General features: G+C 44.3%; 2 protein-coding genes across 5 annotated transcripts in view; one reads left to right on the top strand and one right to left on the bottom strand.

Annotated features, from left to right (window-relative positions):
* ABCC5 (ATP binding cassette subfamily C member 5) overlaps window positions 1-17,975 on the bottom strand; it is a 171,412-nt gene that overhangs the window by 100,837 nt on the left and 52,600 nt on the right. The window lies entirely within an intron of this gene.
* On the top strand, window positions 6,457-12,478 carry LOC118554719 (5-hydroxytryptamine receptor 3C-like). Its single transcript, XM_036122491.1, has 9 exons — window positions 6,457-6,523; window positions 7,823-7,989; window positions 8,408-8,452; window positions 8,926-9,035; window positions 9,317-9,486; window positions 10,613-10,773; window positions 11,516-11,720; window positions 11,906-12,121; window positions 12,249-12,478. The coding sequence occupies exons 1-9, from the start codon at window positions 6,457-6,459 to the stop codon at window positions 12,476-12,478; spliced, it is 1,371 nt and encodes a 456-aa protein (XP_035978384.1).

The raw sequence follows: 17,975 nt of genomic DNA, 5'->3' as shown, positions 1-17,975 counted from the left end.
CTTGATTGACTCACCCCCAATAAACCTTTGCAGAAAGCACTGGCTCTTCCCTACATTATATTACAGTATCAGAAATCTTGGATTGAGAGTCTTCTTGGAGAAGCTACTCATTACCACAGTAAAAGGGATTTTTTAAGTCTATTAGACAACTTGTGAAAGCAGGGAGAGGGGAGTGAAGGGTTCAAAACCTATTACAAGGAATTATAATAAAACAGGGATTAATCTCCTAGATCTAGTTATCCTGGATTTAAGCTTTAGAAATTAATAATGTGCCAGAATCAGGCATCTCTTACTTAAAGAATGAAGCATTTTGTCACAGCCTGACATGTGACTCATTCATCCGTGAGCATTTAGATGTTAACATAATCCCGAATTACCATTAACTGTGTTGCAATCAAAGTGGATGTGGATGTGCCCTTAATCTTTTGAAGGAAAGAACACAAGGCCAAGGAAAGCACATTTGAAAATGGCATCTGATTTACTTGGGAATAACACAAATGCCCCCATATGAACTGGAAAATTCCCCTTCCTAGCACTTGCCTTACGGTTTTGCAAGTGTTTGTCTTTTGGCCCATCTCTCCCACTAGCTGTCTGGGGGATGGAGAGGCTCCACGGTGTCGCTGTACATGGGAGCTGTGACATGATTTGCTGGACACCCCAGGTTCAGAAAAGCACAGATATGAGAGCAAATTAATTACAACACACACAAAATCTTTTCTTTTTAGCAACCATTTCTTTTCCTTTCTTTCGTTATTCTACTACTTTCTATCTCCAGCCTAAGAGATTAACGGTAGTGTTTACTAAACAACATTTCCTGTGTTCCTCCTCTCTGCTGCTCTTCCTCAAACTTCTCTGGCTCCCTCCGTAGGGAGCTGTAGATGTCCAAAGGGTGGCAAGGCTATCAAATGTTCACGAGAAGGGTTGCTGTTGGTGGTGCGGGCCCAAGGTCCCACCCCAGGGTTTACTGCAGGAGCATCTGCCCCGCAGAGCCCAAGCTAGTCGGGGCAGATGTCCCCAGCTGGATGTTGAGTCACCAGGACCAGCTATTACTTGTTCTTTCCTTGCAGTCCCCTACCGCTGGGACTCGGGCAGGAGTCCATAGGAAGCTGCGAGTATTGAGGCAGAAGCACCCTGCTAAACTCTGAATCGCTCCTTGCACTCAGGCCCATGGTCTTCCAACTCAACTTGTGTTCCTTAATTCTCCTTTTCTTTGATCTGCATTTTTTTTTCCAGGAATGTCTTTGGCTTCTCAGTTTGTAAGGCCCTGTCAAGCACCCGCTCACCACCACCAGCGTTCCAGGCATGTCCAAAAACTAGTGTATACACAGTCTGGGCTCAAATCAGGAGCCCCTGACATTCACCTAAATAAATCAGCATATCTGTTATTATTTCCTCAAGTCCTCTACTCACAGCTTTCTACAAAGTGGGCGTCTAAAAAGGACACAATATAGTAATAATAATAACCAACACTTATTAAGTTAGGAATATGTGTCAGGCAGTCTCCTAAGGGTCTTAGATAAATAACCACATTTAATCCTACAGTAACCCTATGAAGTAGGAACTATAGATCCACAAACCCTTGGAGCCAAATGTGTTTTGGAATTTGGAATTTTTCAGATTTTAAAAAGGAAATAATCATGCATGTACTGAATGGGGTATGGGGCAATGCCCTATAATCAAACACATTAACATTTCTGCAGTGAAATCTATGAATATTCACAGTAGGGAGCAGAAATGAAATTGGGGTAGTCTCGCATCAGTTCAGGTCAGGTTTTGCCACCAAATAATATGTGAAAAATCATTTGGTTTTCAAAGCTCTTTGGGTTTTAGTGCTGTGGGTTTGTATTATTGCCCCCATTTTATATATTCAGACACAGGAGATGAAATAAATGAAGGCAATGAAGCACGGAGGTGAAGTGACAGCCACGCAGCTGTCTCCCAGGTGCCCCAGCTAGAAAGTGACTGAGCCGTGGTTAGCTACTAGACTCTGAGCCTCTGCCTCACTGCCCTCCAAACTGAGGACGAGAACTGGACAGGGTCTCTAAGAGTCCCGTGCTGAGATGTCAGTTCCATTAGCTGATGCCTTAGGAGAATTAAGACAGAAAGAGCAAGGCCTTGCTCAGGGTCCCAAAGACAAACTTCCTTTCAAATTTCCTTTTATTCCCTCCCTCAGTCTTCCCCACTCCTCCCCTCTCCCCTCCACCCCCATCATAAGTCATAACAGCCAAGTTCACTACTTGCTTTCTGTAGCGTATATTTCCCCAGTTCTCATCTGGGAAATCCACCTTTCCTTTGTACTCTCTATGGGTTTCATTTTTTACTGCTCATACATATTCTATGGCCAGATACTTTTGGATCTTCTACTCCTTTGCCCTATCCCAAGACGGTCATCTCACCTGGAAACTCATTCTTGACTTTGCTAAGAAGCTCATTGACCCAGCTTTTTTTTGCGGGGGGGTCCTGAAATTATTTAAGATCAATTTGTGGGATTTTCGTTTTCCCACCCATCTTCATGGTACATATTTTTCTGCTTATTTTCTTCACATTTTTTCTGACACATAGCTTTATGTTTTATTCGAACAGGAGATATGTAGTGTGTCTTTTTTGACACATGAATTAAGAAACTAGATCTCCTCTCAGTGAGAGAAGGCATAATATAATTATAGCGATTTTATCTTCTCCACAAGCAAAATCTGAGCACACGATCTTAACACACAAATGATAATTGTGTAGAACCTTGCAACCATAACTCTCCCAGAAAATTTACAGATATAGTTGCTGCCTTTCTGTTCCATCTATAACAGTCAGAAATAAAAGTGTCCAATAAGCACACTTGGGTGCTAATGATTCTCCTCTTATTATGGGGCAAACCTCTGAAAGGCTTTGCAAGGTAATTTAGAAAAATTTAGGAAAATCTTCAGAAAAATCTGCCAACAGGCAACTGGTCCTGCCTGGGCTAGCTTGCATATGATGGCTTGTCTCTGCAGGATAGCCCTTCACCTTGTCCATTCATCTGCAGTGCTACCTGTGGTTCTCACTTCCTTTCTCTAAACTATTGTAGGCAGTATTTCTCCATGTTTTCCACATTTTCTTTCAGCTCCATATTAACCTGACATTAATATGTATTATCTCATTTCCATCTTTGTTCTCTCTCCTCCTTCAGGTCCACTCTAGGATGTGAAGTCACAGATTTCACTTCAAGCCCATCCTTTCCCTCCTCCAATTTCTTTCTTTTTTTTAAGATTTTATTTTGTTTGTTTGTCAGAGAGAGAGAGCATGCGCACAAGCAGGGGGAGCGGCAGGCAGAGGGAGAAGGAGAAGCAGACTCTCCGCTGACCAAAGAGCCTGACGCGGTACTCGATCCCAGGACCCTGGGATCATGACCTGAGCTGAAGGCAGACAATTAACCAACTGAGGGCATCCCTCCCTCCTCCAATTTCTGACCCCTCCCTTCAATAACCTCTCCTTTTTGATCATTCATTAGCACTGGTTCTTCTAAATGGCAAGGTGGCGGGAATAGTATAACAGGGAGACTTTGGAATCTGGCAACCTTGGGTTCTAATCTGACTGCATTACTTGTTAGGTAAAAACTTGTACAAATGGATTCACCCCACGAGCTTAAATTTCATTTGTGAAGTGGAGCTAAAAAAGCAGGTTAAATTATTTTTAAAATATGAATTAAAAAATCATTTACAAGCTTACAGAAACTAGAAAGCCAAATGTGATGCACCAGAGAGCATCTATTTATCATGCAGACTGAGACTTAGTATGCAAAATCGACTTTTAGGTGGGAGGCCACAGACACAAAGAATTACTGGCTTTCTAGTTCAGCCCCCTCATTTTTTAGGCGAGAAAAATGAAGTGATAAGTGTGGGGTTGTCATACTTCAAGAAAGCCTGGGATCAGACCCTGGGCCTGTCAAAGTGGCAGTTCAGATGAGTACTTGTCCGTGGCACTCTTTTTCCAGGTGTGTTTCAGAGTCCCAAAACCTTCCTCCTCTCCTGCTCCAGATGCCATAGCCAACCTGACCCCAGCTAGTGACCCACTCTGTAGTTTGGATGTTCTAGCTGCCTTTGTACTCCTAGATCCTTAGCCCTGGCCAATGGCCTGTGTGTGTGACTGCCATCCATCAGGGCTGCCGAACAATGGCCCTCATTTCCCCTTTCTACCATCTCATTCTGCCCTTGCCAGGTTACAGCTATATTCCCAAACCTGACCCACCAGGGACCCAGATGAGTAGTGGGACCATGCAGTATGATCCCGTTTGGAATAAGCTAAGGAGAAAGTGATTGGTGTCTGTGACTTACAAAACTACAGCTCCTGTCCTCACTGTTTACCTTTGAATCCAAGCATTGTCTAGGCTTAGGGATTTTGCTGGTGGGAAACTAGGGGCCTAATAATCCAGTCCAAAAGACTTCCCAGCTATGGAGTGATAAAAAGAGCAAGGAAACAACAATGGAATCAGACCTTGGTTTGAATCTGGATTCTACCTATTTCTACCTGTGTAGGACATGGAGCAAGATTTTTTTTACCTTCTTTACCTCAGTTTTCTTCCTCTGTAAAATGGGAGTAATACCACTGACCTCTCCAAGTAGTTGGGAGGATAAGAATACCGTAAGTAAAGTGCCTACCACAGTGAAGCTCACATGACACAAACTCAATTAATGGTAGCTCTGGTTAGGCCTCTATTGGAAACTTAGACGGGGGGCAGTCAGAAATAAAAGGCTGGGCCCTGGCTCTAGGCCTCTGTATCTCACCTACTGTACCAACGCCCTTCTCTACCAAATGGCACCCAAGATGGAGGCCCACACCTTAGCCACACCACGGGAATAGCAAGCAACTTCTCTGATGCGGCCTCAGGACCCCAATGAGGTGCCCTACCACCTTCCCTACATCTGCCCAAGGTACCTGTGTGTCTCTCCCCATCCACAGTGAACTGATGGCCAGATACTGAACTAACATTTATTGACTGCTAACTACTATATGCCACCCACTGGGTGGGGACGGTGGGGCGGGGGCGGCGCGAGCGATGGGTAGAACAAGACGTGCCTCCTGCTTTCCGTGAGGTTACTGAGCAGGAGAGGAGATGCCTTACTGCTTTATTCCTCCTGCCTCCATCATATGCATTTCCCGGCAGCTAAATCTACTTTTGAGTCCAACCTATAGACTTCGGTCCAGTTTTTTAGCCAACCTTGATAAAAGCAAGATACCCATCAATGGTCTTCAGCTGCCTTTCATCAGGGCTTGAAGTTAACCCCCCTTTCCTAGACCTAAGGTCTGGTAGCCAGCCTACCTGTGGAACTCAAGTATACAAGGAAATCCTTCACTCTTAGCCAATCCAGGAGTCCAGTGCCCCACAGGTGTATCCCTGGATATAGACACAGTCGTACTTTGGTCCTACATGGCATGATGGCCCAATCCTCTAGCCAAGTTTCCGAAACAGGGAAGAAATGCCTTACAGAGCTGGTGGGGCTGAGGCACTGTAGATATTTCAAACCTTACACAGAAAATATGTCTCTCCTGTGCTTTCCTACTTTGGGCCCCTCAGTCATTCCTGCCTTCCTCAGCTCTTTCTATTTAGGGCTGTCATAATCTTCCATTCTGAACAAAGTTTCTTTTGTATTCTAGGTCTGATCCTTCCCCCTTCCTGCAAGAGAAAAATTTCCAAGTCTTTCTGGAAATGTAACTAAGATACTTAATAGAACAATGCTCCAATTCACTCATTTGGTCCAATTGTGTTTTCCATAGAGATGTCACATAAGATGTAATATTGATACGTGCCATTAAGATTGATGTTACCTGAGATTACTAGTTTATGATAATGTATAACACTACTGACAACACAAAGACATTAAAAACGGTTCTGCTACCTTAATTTTATGACTTCTATTATCATGTAGTAAAGTAAAAAATGTATAGAAAATTTGGTTTAGGGAAAATGAATCAGAAAGGCAGAGGGATTGAAAGGAGGAAATCTTGTTAGGGGCTGTTGAAGAAATATTGACAATAGATGATGAAGGCAGGAATCAAGCTTTATAATTTGGCATTTGCAATTATCCTTAATGAATACATAACCAAATTACTAAATATTGTCACCTTTCCAAATCTGCAGATACCCTAGTCTTAGAAGAACTTGATTCTTACTTCCCTAGCCCTCATCCTCTCATTAAGGCAAGTTATTTTGTTATTGATCTCAGCACCTTGCTGCCAAACAGGTGCTTCTGCCTTAGTGTTGGCCCAACTCCCACCCCTGCCTGGAGCCCGGAAGGCATACCAGCATGGGGGCAAAACAGGACACTCCGCTGTGCCCACTCTGGCCACAGCCTCTCACCAGGGAGTGGTCACCTGTCATGAGCACTATTCAAAACCAGAAACCAAGGTGTGGTCTGAGCTCCTTTAAGCTCAAGAGTCTAGGGGCTCCTGGTGAATCCCCAGAGAAGAGTCCAGAAGAGGAGGATGGAAGGGGGGTGGCCTGTGGAGGGGGGAGTCCTCCTCTACCTCACTGTCAGCCTTCTGCTTCCAGGTAAGATGGGGCAAGAACAGGGAAGACCAGAATGTGGTTCTCAAGGATATCTAGGAACTTCCTTGCAGCACTTGGAGAACATTCAGAATTAACATGTTAAGTATTTCTTCCCTAATATCTGTGTCTTGAGTGTGTGTGTGTGTGTGTGTGTGTGTGGCAGATAGAAAGACATTCCACCGATCAGTACACACAGCCTTCTCTATTCCTGTCCATACAGGAATCTGCCAAACTGTCCCACTTCACTACCTCTCCAATTCCACCTTTTCCTTCACTTCCGGTGTCCCTCCCACCACACCCTCATCCCACTCTCCCCGTCTTCTTCCCTTAATATGGTATCTGTGAGAAGAGTTGCCACAGATTTTAAATGTGCCATGAAGGAGTAAATGTAAAATACTGAGGGAGATTAGGAATCAATTTGAGGTAGGGTTAGATACTTTGCTTACATGAGGGAATATTTGTTCCTAGTTTGGGTATATACCTTAAATATTATGGAAAGAGATGGAGTTGTAGAGGAGCAAGCAGAGCAAAAGATCACACAAAACTGGAAATGGGGAAAGATTCTGCCCAGGTACTACCAACATGGCTCCCTGGTCATAGCCAAGAGACAACATCTTCTCAGGTCTTACTATATGATTGGCATATAGTATAACCTCAGTGATATCACCTAATTATCCCAATGCTGGAAATAAATCCCAAGATATCTGAAGTCACTAAGTCTGAGAAGGGCAAAATAAATGCATAGCACCAAGGTACACACCAATTCAGAATACCTACTACATGTTACACATATCTACCTAGAAAGTACAATTGTTAACTTCCCTTATTTTCTTGATAAATCAGTTCTTATCTTCAGTAAATATAAGTCCCTGAGAATGAGGAAGAGAAATACACTACAGCAGATTTCTAAGTGATTCAGATGACAAGCTTTAAGGCAGTGTTGAGAGGGGCTCCTAGGTAGACCCAAGAAGCCTGTGATGGGTACACTTGAGGACTTGTTGAAGTGGCTGCCATTGTACCAAGGCCAAGTTTACACACAGATTTGGGTAGGTTTTGCATGAGGACAAAACAATAGGAATGAGAATAGAGCCCTGGTCCAGCTCACCAGATCAACTCCCACCATTTGCCTACCAGATCAGCCTATCCTCTCTGGCCTGGAAGGAAGGGCTTCGGCCTTGGGGAATCTTGGCCCAGGAAGGAGGGCTCACCGCTCCTCCCAGTATGCCACCTGTTTTCTCTCTGCAGAGAGGTTTCAGCCCTGGCCATAGAGGCCCTCTCTCACAGGGTCTCTGCCCACCACAGGAAGAGGAGACACATTCACCATCAATTGCTCAGGCTTTGACCGGAACGGGGTGGATCCTGCTGCCTTCCAAGCAGCGTTTGACAGAAAGGTCTTCCGTCCAGTCGTCAACTACAGCATCCCCACTCATGTCAACATCTCCTTCACCCTGTCTGCCATCCTAGAAGTGGTGAGACCTGGTCCCCACTTTCCATTTTTCTAATAGGGAATGAGGATCCTCTGCCCTGTCAACACAACACTGTACTGGTCCAGTGGTGAACAACAGGTTCTCTAAATGGAATCTGCACAAATTAGAGGATTTTCCTATGGGATGGGGAGACATAAAGAAGAATGCTGCAGTGGTATTTTTTCAGGAAGGATTCCTTCTTGAGTGCTGCCCTTTCTGGAATGTTCCAGGAAGAAGTGTCTCTATGTCAGTTAAAACCTGAATTGTCCCTAGATACAAAGGGAGACAAATAAGGAAAAGACAGTTGAGCACCTAGAACTATACCAGGCCCAATAAATTAGTAAATATTGGTAAGAATATGAGGTGGGCATGGGCAAAGTCTTTTTGTACTAATAATCCTGGATGGGAATTTCTTTACCAGAATGCACAGCTCCAGCTTCTGACATCATTTCTGTGGGTCAATTTGGTAAGGCAGATTCAACTATCCCCTTCCCACTTTCATTTGTAAGTATAAATTTGAGGAGTAACTTAGAGGTTTCCTAGTCCCAACCTCCACTAAATCTATAATCTTTCTGGGTCCAAATCACTCCATCTTGAAATGGACTGGCCTTGGGCACACACATCTCCCTGGGCAGCTTACAAAGGGGGAAATGGTGATCCAAGAAAATGGCCAAATGGTTTGCAGCCCAATATATTGGTGTGCTCCTGGGACCAAAGGGTTTTAGGCTATACTTAAGGTCTGCCTGGAAAAAAGGCCATTACAGGGTACTTTACCAATAACACTTGGCGAGATAAAGAAGGGGGAGACAGGCTGGGGTCATTAGGGACATGAGTGGGGGAAAGAAGATCAGAGTTCAAAGAAGAATGGGAAGGGCAGGAGAAGCTGACTGAATAAACTCTAGCATTGCTCATCTCTGTTTCCCACTGCCCTGGCTACAGATGTGGGACAATCCTTTCATCCGTTGGAACCCAGAAGAGTGTGTCAGCCTCAAAAAACTCACTGTCTCGGCTGAAAACCTGTGGCTCCCAGACATCTTCATTTTGGAATCGTGCATATTGGGGTGGGGGGTAGTTGGGGAAAGCCAGCACAAAGCCCATCTGCAAAGAGCAGCCTTGGGTCAGTGCAGGGCACAGGAACATCAGAAGGTTCGGACTGGGGCTCAGCCTCAATTAATTGACTGCCACAAAACACAGGTGTACAAGAGACAAGATAGAGTGACAGTAGAGAAAGAGTCAAAAGGGGAGCACACTAGGGGAAGATGTGGAAAGGGAGGGGAAAAAAAAGTTAATGAAGGCACCCCAGCACCCACTCCCTCCCTCTCATGAGCAGCATGGATGTGGATCAAGCGCCTCCAGGTCTCACCGCCTTCGTTAACAGTGAAGGTCGAATGAAGTACGACAGGCCAGTGCGCGTGACCAGCATCTGTAGCCTGGACATCTTCTACTTTCCTTTTGACCAACAGAACTGCACACTCACCTTCAGTTCCTTCCTCTATACAGGTGAGCAAGACATGTTTTGCTAGTTATTCAAGATTCGGGGAAGATATTAAAAAAGAGAGAGAGAGAGAGAGAACTACAGGAGCACCTGGCTGGCTAAGTTTGAAGTGCATGTGACTCTTGATCTCCAGGTTGTGAGTTCAAGCCCCACGGTGGGTGTAGTGATTACTAAAATAAACAAACAAACAAACAAACGAACAAACTTAAAAAAAAAAAAAGAACTACTGCTTGAGATCTTGGATGGCCCTTGTGCCAAATGAGGCCCATCTGACCCCGGGCTGCTATAGAGCTCCTGCTCTACAATTTTTAGCTGAAAACTTTTTTTTTTATTAACATGTAATGTATTATTTGTTTCAGGGGTACAGGTCTGTGATTCATGAGTCTTACAAAATTCACAGCACTCACCATAGCACATACCCTCCCCAGTGTCCATCACCCAGCCATCCCATCCCTCTCACCCCCCTCCACTCCAGCAACCTTCAGTTTGTTTCCTGAGATTAAGAGTGTCTTATGGTTTGTCTCCCTCTCTGGTTTTGTCTTGTTTCATTTTTCCCTCCCTTCCCCTATGATCCTCTGTCTTGTTTCTCAAAATCCTCATATCAGTGAAATCATATGATACTTGTCTTTCTCTGATTGACTTATTTCGCTTTAGTTGAAAACTTTTAATTTTGATAGCTAACACACTTAAACCAGTAAACACTGAATGCCACCAGGTGTCATGTGGTAGATTTGGGTATATTAATCATTATAATGGACATGCATGTAGTTATGAAAAGGTTGAGCTGTTCAAGTTTGATTCCACTAAAACAACATCATACAACTAGGGAATGGAGAAGGAAAATAGGAATGATTGCTAAAGTTCTTGACTCACATTTGAGTCATATCCAATGTTCCCATAACCACTTTGACTCATTCCTGTTTTCAACCAAAAAAAAAAAAAATCAATGCTACAGCCTGTACACACATGAATTGTGGTCCTGTAACCCACTTTTGAGAAAACCTGGATGCCTTGCCTTAAAGGAACAGAAAGGAAAATTTGCTGAAGAAGCTCAGCAGGGGAGGAATTTAATTTGGGGGCAGGAAGCTTGGAAGCACTTCTGGACTGAGCTGCCCTTGGCCTTCCTTATAGTGGACAGCATGCTACTGGGCATGGACAAGGAAGTGTGGGAGATAACAGACACATCTCGTAACCTCATCCAGACCCAGGGAGAGTGGGAGCTCCTGGGCATCAACAAGGCCACCCCAAAGATGTTGGTGGGCAGCAACCTATATGACCAGATTATGTTCTATGTAAGTCCAAGAGTCCCCTGTTCGACTTCTGATCCCAGTTCCTCTATGATTTTCCTCTTGATCTAAGGCACTTTGGGATGTAAAAAGAATTTCCAGGGGGCTAAGCACTGCTCCCCACTCCACCCTCTATCCTAACTGCCCTGAAGAAGGATCACCAGGGCTTCCCCCTTCCCCCGCCCTTTCCCCCTTCTCCACCCTACAGAAAGGAGGAGCTGCTGGGCTCTTACAAGCTCTACTGTTCAGAATGGAGCAGCCATCTCTGTGATGGTCCAAAGGGCCCTACTTGCCCCTAAAAGTCTATAATTGTTGTGTTCCCAGCAGGTTGGCCATATGAAAATTAGATAACAAAGCAGGGCACTTCTGTAGAGGATACAATTAAATGCGTGTGTTACCTAAAGCAATCATCCTACAGCCAGCCAAACAGTACACCAGCAAGGATTACAGTCAAATACACAGGAGCCCTCTGGGCGCCTGGGTGGCTCAGCTGCTTAAACGTCTGCCTTCGGCTCAGGTCATGATCCCAGGGTCCTGGGATCGAGCCCCACATTGGGCTCCCTGCTCCGTGGGGAGCCTGCTTCTCCCTCTGCCTCTCTCTCTGCTGCTCCCCTGCTTGTGCACTCTCTCTCTCTCTCTCTCTGTGTCAAATAAATAAAATCTTTAATATATATATATATATATATATATATGAGCCCTCTGACATCAGGATATTTGCCACATTCTCCACAATCTCTCCTCCCCCCAGGTGGCCATCAGGTGCAGGCCCAGCCCCTACGTCATAAACCTCCTGGTGCCCAGCGGCTTTCTGGTTGCCATCGACGCCCTCAGCTTCTACCTGCCGGCAGAAAGCGAGAATCGTGCCCCATTCAAGATGACCCTTCTGCTGGGCTACAACGTCTTCCTACTCATGATGAATGACTTCCTCCCAGCCATTGGCACCCCCCTCATCAGTATGGCCCCTCTCACTTTCCAGGGAAGCAAAGGCAGGAGGGCGTAGGGAGGAGAACCAGGAACCGGCTGTCTCTCCACTTAAGGAGGGAAGGGGTTCCCAGGAAAGACTGGATTTGGAGAAAGTCTTAAGAAAAGTGTAGAGATGAATCTGCCCTGGTTTACTTATAATTTGTTTTGCCCTCAGGTGTCTACTTTGCCCTGTGTCTGTCCCTGATGGTGGTCAGCCTGCTAGAGACCATCTTCATCACCTACCTGCTGCACCTGGCCACCACCCAGCCCCCACCCATGCCTCAGTGGCTTCATTCTCTTCTCCTCTGCTGCACCAGCCCAATGAAATGCTGCCCCACTGCACCCCAGAAGAGAAATAAAGGCCTGGGCCTCCCCCCGGCCCACCTGCCTGGTAAGGGTTCAGCACTGCGTACATTTCCTCTTCCCACACAGTCATTTCTCTGCTCCTGTCTCCTTCCCTGGCCCCCTCCCTCCCCAGGGGCACTTCACGGCCCATGGCTGAGTCTCTGTCTCTGTAGGTGTGAAGGAGCCCGTGGAGTTGGTGGGAAAGGTGTCAGGTCCCAGAGAGGCAGAGTTAAATGGGTGTCCTGGGTCAACAAGGGCCCAGCAGGAAGAAGAGACTCAGAGGCAGCGCTTGGTCGACCTGTGGGTGAAGTTCAGCCACATGATGGACACCCTGCTCTTCCGCCTCTACCTGCTCTTCATGGCCACCTCCGTGGTCACCATCGTCATCCTCTGGAACACCTAGGCAGACATCTACATCCACTTCTCTCGGCAAACCACAGTGGGAGTTTCTTGGTGTTAGAGCCAGCCAGACCTGGGCCCCTTTTCTGATCTCAGCTACTTACCCCCAGTGACTACCATGTCCCCATCTATACCCCTCGAATTCTAACCCTACGTCCCAGGTTCAGAATTGCCCCCAAACAATGTCCTGATTTCTCATATGCTATGGTTCTCGTTCCGACACACTTTCCTTAGCCACACCTAACTTCTGACTCTGTTATCAATGGAGGTCAGGGTCAGCAGAGTCTCTCCTTGATTGATTGTCCCAAAATACAACTTTTCAGGCAGCACTGGCTCCTCAATACATTTCGGATAGGTCCACAAACACTGGAGCAGAGAGTCCTCTGCAGACACTTTTGATAGTTCACTCTAAACAAGTGTAATCTGATTTGATTTGAAGTCTTTCAGACACTTTCACGGTTTTGAAAAAATGAAAAGGTCAAGTCTCATTTGTAAGAAATCACTATAAAATATTTATAATTGCAAAATGTTTTTCATCAACCACTTTCATTTCACTTGCCTTTACCACTCTCATTCCTGAAATTGTTCTTTGAAATAAATGATATATTGTATCTTCCCCCTCTTCTTCTGAATTCACAAAATCAAACAGGGAGGGCTTTTTGAATAAATGCTTGGGGCATTTGGGTGGCTCAGTCAGTTAAGCGTCTCTTGATTTCCGCTCAGATCATGATCTCAGGGTTGTGAGATCAAGCCCTGCTTGGGGCTCCACGCTCAACAGAGTCTGCTTGAGATTCTCTCTCTCCCTCTGCCTCTGCCCCTCTCCCCCACTGATGTACATGCTTGGAGGAGGTCCAGGAAGACTAGTTAAGGACCTCAATTAAAGGGCTCAAGTTAAATAAATTGTCATATAGCCACACAATTAAATGCTTTGTAGCCATTTAAAGTGAGAATATAGATCAATGTTAATACCACGGGAACAGGTCCATGATATATAAAATGGAAAAAACAAGTTACAAAGCAGTTTTTATATATAAGTTATGTTTAAAAAAAAAAAAGAAAAGAAAAAGAGGGCTGGAGAGAAGTGCAGAGAAAAAGGTACAGATGGCTAGAGACCAAAACATAAGCAAACTTTGTCCTGGATAATGGGACAAGAAATGGTTACTATTTTCTTTTATATCTTCATCTGTGTTTTCTTAATTGTTTTCAATGAGCCTGTATTATTTTTACTATCAAAAAAAACCCTAATTTTTTAAGTGTTCCTTATTAATAGTACTTTACACCTTCATGGGCAGCTATGATCTTGGGAAGGATTCTAACAGCTGGCCCTCAGGAGATCCTGACAGAGGTTGAAAAGGGAAGTAAAAGAATACCAAAGACAAATTTCTGAATTATATTTCAATTAGGTGAATACATTTCAGAGATTTCTTTATATATCTGCCTCCCCTAAGAGAGTGTGTGTCTCCGTGTGGGTCAGGTACAATGTCTCATTCATTTTTATAATTCAGTATATGGTATTTTGCCTGACATACCATGGGTGCTTCATACAGACTCACTGAATGATTAAATGTATGCATGGATGCAAGCCAACCAAGAATCAGTATTTTACTATCCCTAGGTGTAATCCCTTTATCCCATCCTGGTATATTTTATTTTATTTTTCCATATCTCATGTGGAAAATTAGCAACCCATTTTTATGCATCAACTTTACCTTTGAGTCCTTAGAGATGTGAATTATACACCAACAGGCATTTCTGCTTGCACATTCTCATGTGTTTCCTTCTTTCCATTACTCGGAACATATTTCTCATGCAGAAACTTGTGCTTGACTTTTGCCAGTAGCATAAAATGAAGAGTGTTTACCACATCTTTGAGGAATTTCAAATTTCTTAAGATCACTTTTTGCATCATTTCTTTTCCCTTTCCCATCTCCACATTTATATTTCTCTAGATGTCATTTTGTAATTTTTTTCTACCTTATTGAAATGTGACTTTAGGTTTTCTGTGCCAAGATCATTATAATTGACAATATCCTTTGCAAAAGAACATCCTGTTCATATGTTAGGGTTGAGGTGAGCCTTGTGGTCTAAGATATGACCTACAAATGAAGAGAAACATTTTAAGCTAGTACGAGCTTAGACTTGTCATCAGGAACATTAGGAGTATTTCAGTTTTGGAGGGGGTGCTTCTGGTTCCTGCCATCCTTCTCCCATTTAAAAGATATATATAAATAGTAGCCCTTGTGATAATAACTTTATTTCCTTTTCCTCCAGTTTCTATTGTAAACCTCTATTAAGAGTGTGCATTGGAAATTTATGAACTGTTTATAAAAACCAGACCATGGGATGCCTGGGTGGCTCAGTAGTTAAGCGTCTGCCTTCGGCTCAGTTCATGATCCCAGGGTCCTGGGATCAAGCCCCAAATTGGGCTCCCTGCTCAGTGGAAGTCTGCTTCTCCCTCTGCCCCTCTCCCCCACTTGTGCACTCTCCCTCTCTCAAAAAAAACAAAAAACAAAAAACCCAGCCCACTGGCCCTGGATATGTTACTGTCCTCAAATGTTTGATCATGTTTCTAACTTCTTGAGTTGTCGTTTCTACCAGCTTCCCACTCTCTTTTCATTAGCAGCATCCAGGGGTATTCTCACAACCTTTTCACATCTCAGTGTTTATTTTCTCTCTCTCTTTTTTTTTTAACTCAGGTATAGCAGACATACAATGTTACGTTACCTTGTACAACATAGTGATCTGACAACTCTATACACTATGCTCTGCTCACCGAAGGGGTAGCTCCCATCTGTCACCATACAACGCTGTGACAGTACCATTGACTCTATTCCCTAGGCTGTGCCTTTCATCCCCATGACTTAGTCACTCCCTACCTGGAAGCCTGTACCTCCCTCTCCCCTTCACCATTTTGCCCAACCCCCACCCCTCTGGCAACCAGCAGTTTGTTCCCTGTATTTATGTGCATACCTTTTTGTTGTTTGTTGGCTGTTTGTGTTTTCTCTTCTATAAAGTGCCAATTCATGTCTTCAGTCCATTTTTCTTTTTTTTTTTTAAAGATTTTATTTATTTGACAGAGAGAGACACAGCGAGAGAGAGAACACAAGCAGGGGGAGTGGGAGAGGGAGAAGCAGGCTTCCCGCTGAGCAGGGAGCCCGATGCGGGGCTCGATCCCAGAACCCTGGGATCATGGCCTGAGCTGAAGGCAGACGCTTAATGACTGAGCCACCCAGGCGTCCCTTCAGTCCATTTTTCTGATAGGGTTTTTTGTCATTGTTATTCATTTATAGGCATGTTTTATGTATTTTCTACTATTCTTTTGTCAATTATGTGTTGCAAAGATATTTTCCTGGTTTATGATTTGACTTTTCACATTTAGTGTCCTTTTTTTTAAGATTTTATTTATTTATTTGAGAGAGAGACAGAGAGAGTGAGAGAGAACACGAGTGGGGTGAGGGACAGAGGGAGAAGCAGACTCACTGCTGAGCAGGGAGTCCGATACGGGGCTCGATCCCGGGACTCTGGGATCATGAACTGAGCCGAAGGCAGATGCTTAACCGACTAAGCCACCCAGGTGCCCCACATTTAGTGTCCTTTAATGAAAATAAGTTTAACATTTTTTTAATGCTGAATTTATCAATCATTTCCTTTATGTTTGTGATTTTAGGGTCCTATTTTCAGAAGTCCTTCCTTATCCAAAGTTCTAAACCCTGAAAAATGCAGAGAAACTGGATCATTCATACGTTGTGGGTGGGAATGTAAAATGGTACTGCCACTCTGGAAAAGAGTATTGCAATTTCTTTAAAAACTGTACACGCAAATACCATACCATCTAGCAATTCTACTTCTGAGTATTTATTCCAGAAGACTTTTGTTCACACAAAAACCTGTAGACAAACATTTATAACAGGTATACATGTAATAGACAAAAACTATAAACAACTCTGTGAAAAAATGTATATTTGGTCTCTGCTCCCAGTTCCTGACACAGAGTTCATAAATCCCTTGGAATTTCCTAGATAATAAGAGCATCTTTTGTTCTAATGAGGTGACTCCTTGTAGGCTCCTGGATAGCTTCAGGATGGGGACTGGTCACCAGAAAGACCAAGGTATGACTGGAAGCTTGGAACTCTCAGCCCCAATCCCCACCTTCTAGGGAGGGGAGAGGGGCTAGAGATTGAGTTAATAATTGATCATGCCTACATAATGAAGCCTCCATAAAAAATCCTTAAACTATGCAGTTTGGAGACCTTCCAGGTTGGTGACACATCTACACGCTGGAACTCCATGGAGACAGAAGCTCCTGCCCTCAGGGCCCTTCCAGATCTCACCCTGTGTACCTTTTCATCTGGCTGTTCATCTGTATACTTTATTATAAACTTTTTAGCCAGTAAACAGAAGTAAATGTTTCCATGAGTTATGTGAGCTGTTATAGCAAAAAATTGAATCTGAAGAGGGGGTTGTGGGGACCCCCAATTTATTGTCAGTTGGTCAGAAGTACAGGAGGCCCTGACTTGCAACTGGCACCTGAAGTGGGGGTCAGTCTTGAGGGACTGAGCCCTTAACCCAAGGAGTATGCCAGAAAGGGTAGTGTCAGAATTACTTGGTGGGAGGGAAAAGCCCACAGTTTGGTTGTGGGAGCACCCGGCTGGTTCAGTCAGTTAAGTGTCCAACCCTTGATTTCGGCTCAGGTCATGATCTCAGGGTCGTGAGCCCCGCATCAGACTCTGCACTCAGTGGGGAGTCTGCCTGAAAGTCTCTCTTCCTCTCCCTCTGCCCCTCCCCCCCAATAAATAAATCGATCTTTTTTTTTTTTTTAAAGTGTTGTGAGTGAAGTAGAGGAAATAAGTGTTTTCCCTTAAAACTCAGAAGTCTTGGGGCACCTGGGTGGCTCAGTCGGTTAAGCCGCTGCCTTTGGCTCAGGTCATGATCCCAGGGTCCTGGGATCGAGCCCCGCATCGGGCTCCCTGCTCAGTGGGGAGCCTGCTTCTCCCTCTGCCTCTGCCTGCCTCTCTGCCTACTTGTTCTCTCTCTCTCTGTCAAATAAATAAATAAAATCTTTAAAAAAAAAAAAAAACTCAGAAGTCCTTCAACAAAATTAAAAAATTTTTAAAAACTTCAGAAGACCTTCAACAGGTGAGTGGTTGAACAAACTGTGGTACATTCCTACCATGGAATACTAGTCAGCAATAAAAAAGAATACATACTGATACACACAACAATCTGGATGGGTCTCCAGAGAATTACACTGAGTGAAAAAAAAAGCCAGTCTCCAAAAGTTTATACTGTGCGATTTGATTTATATAACATTCTTGAAACGACAAAATTATAGAAACGGAGAACAAATGAATGACTGCCAGACAGCGGGAGGTTAGGGAGGGAGGGAGGTGGCTGTAGCTATAAAAGGAAAATGTGGGGATCCTGGTGCTAAAGTTCTCTATCTTGAGTATATATATCAATATCAGCATCCTGTTTGTGGTATGGTAACACAGACCAGCCCA

This window comes from Halichoerus grypus, chromosome 1 (assembly GCF_964656455.1).
Source record: "Halichoerus grypus chromosome 1, mHalGry1.hap1.1, whole genome shotgun sequence".
In the NCBI taxonomy this organism is placed as follows: Eukaryota; Metazoa; Chordata; class Mammalia; order Carnivora; family Phocidae; genus Halichoerus; species Halichoerus grypus.
The sequence above is the reverse complement of the archived record's forward strand: the minus strand, read 5'-3'. Positions and strand labels throughout refer to the sequence as shown.

Bases quoted from the DNA above. Each gene is read 5' to 3' on its own strand.
- LOC118554719 (XM_036122491.1), top strand. From the start codon at position 6,457: ATGGAAGGGGGGTGGCCTGTGGAGGGGGGAGTCCTCCTCTACCTCACT. The intron at 6,524-7,822 runs GTAAGATGGGGC...TGCCCACCACAG, and splicing joins TGTCAGCCTTCTGCTTCCAG to GAAGAGGAGACACATTCACC. The intron at 10,774-11,515 runs GTAAGTCCAAGA...TCCTCCCCCCAG, and splicing joins ATGACCAGATTATGTTCTAT to GTGGCCATCAGGTGCAGGCC.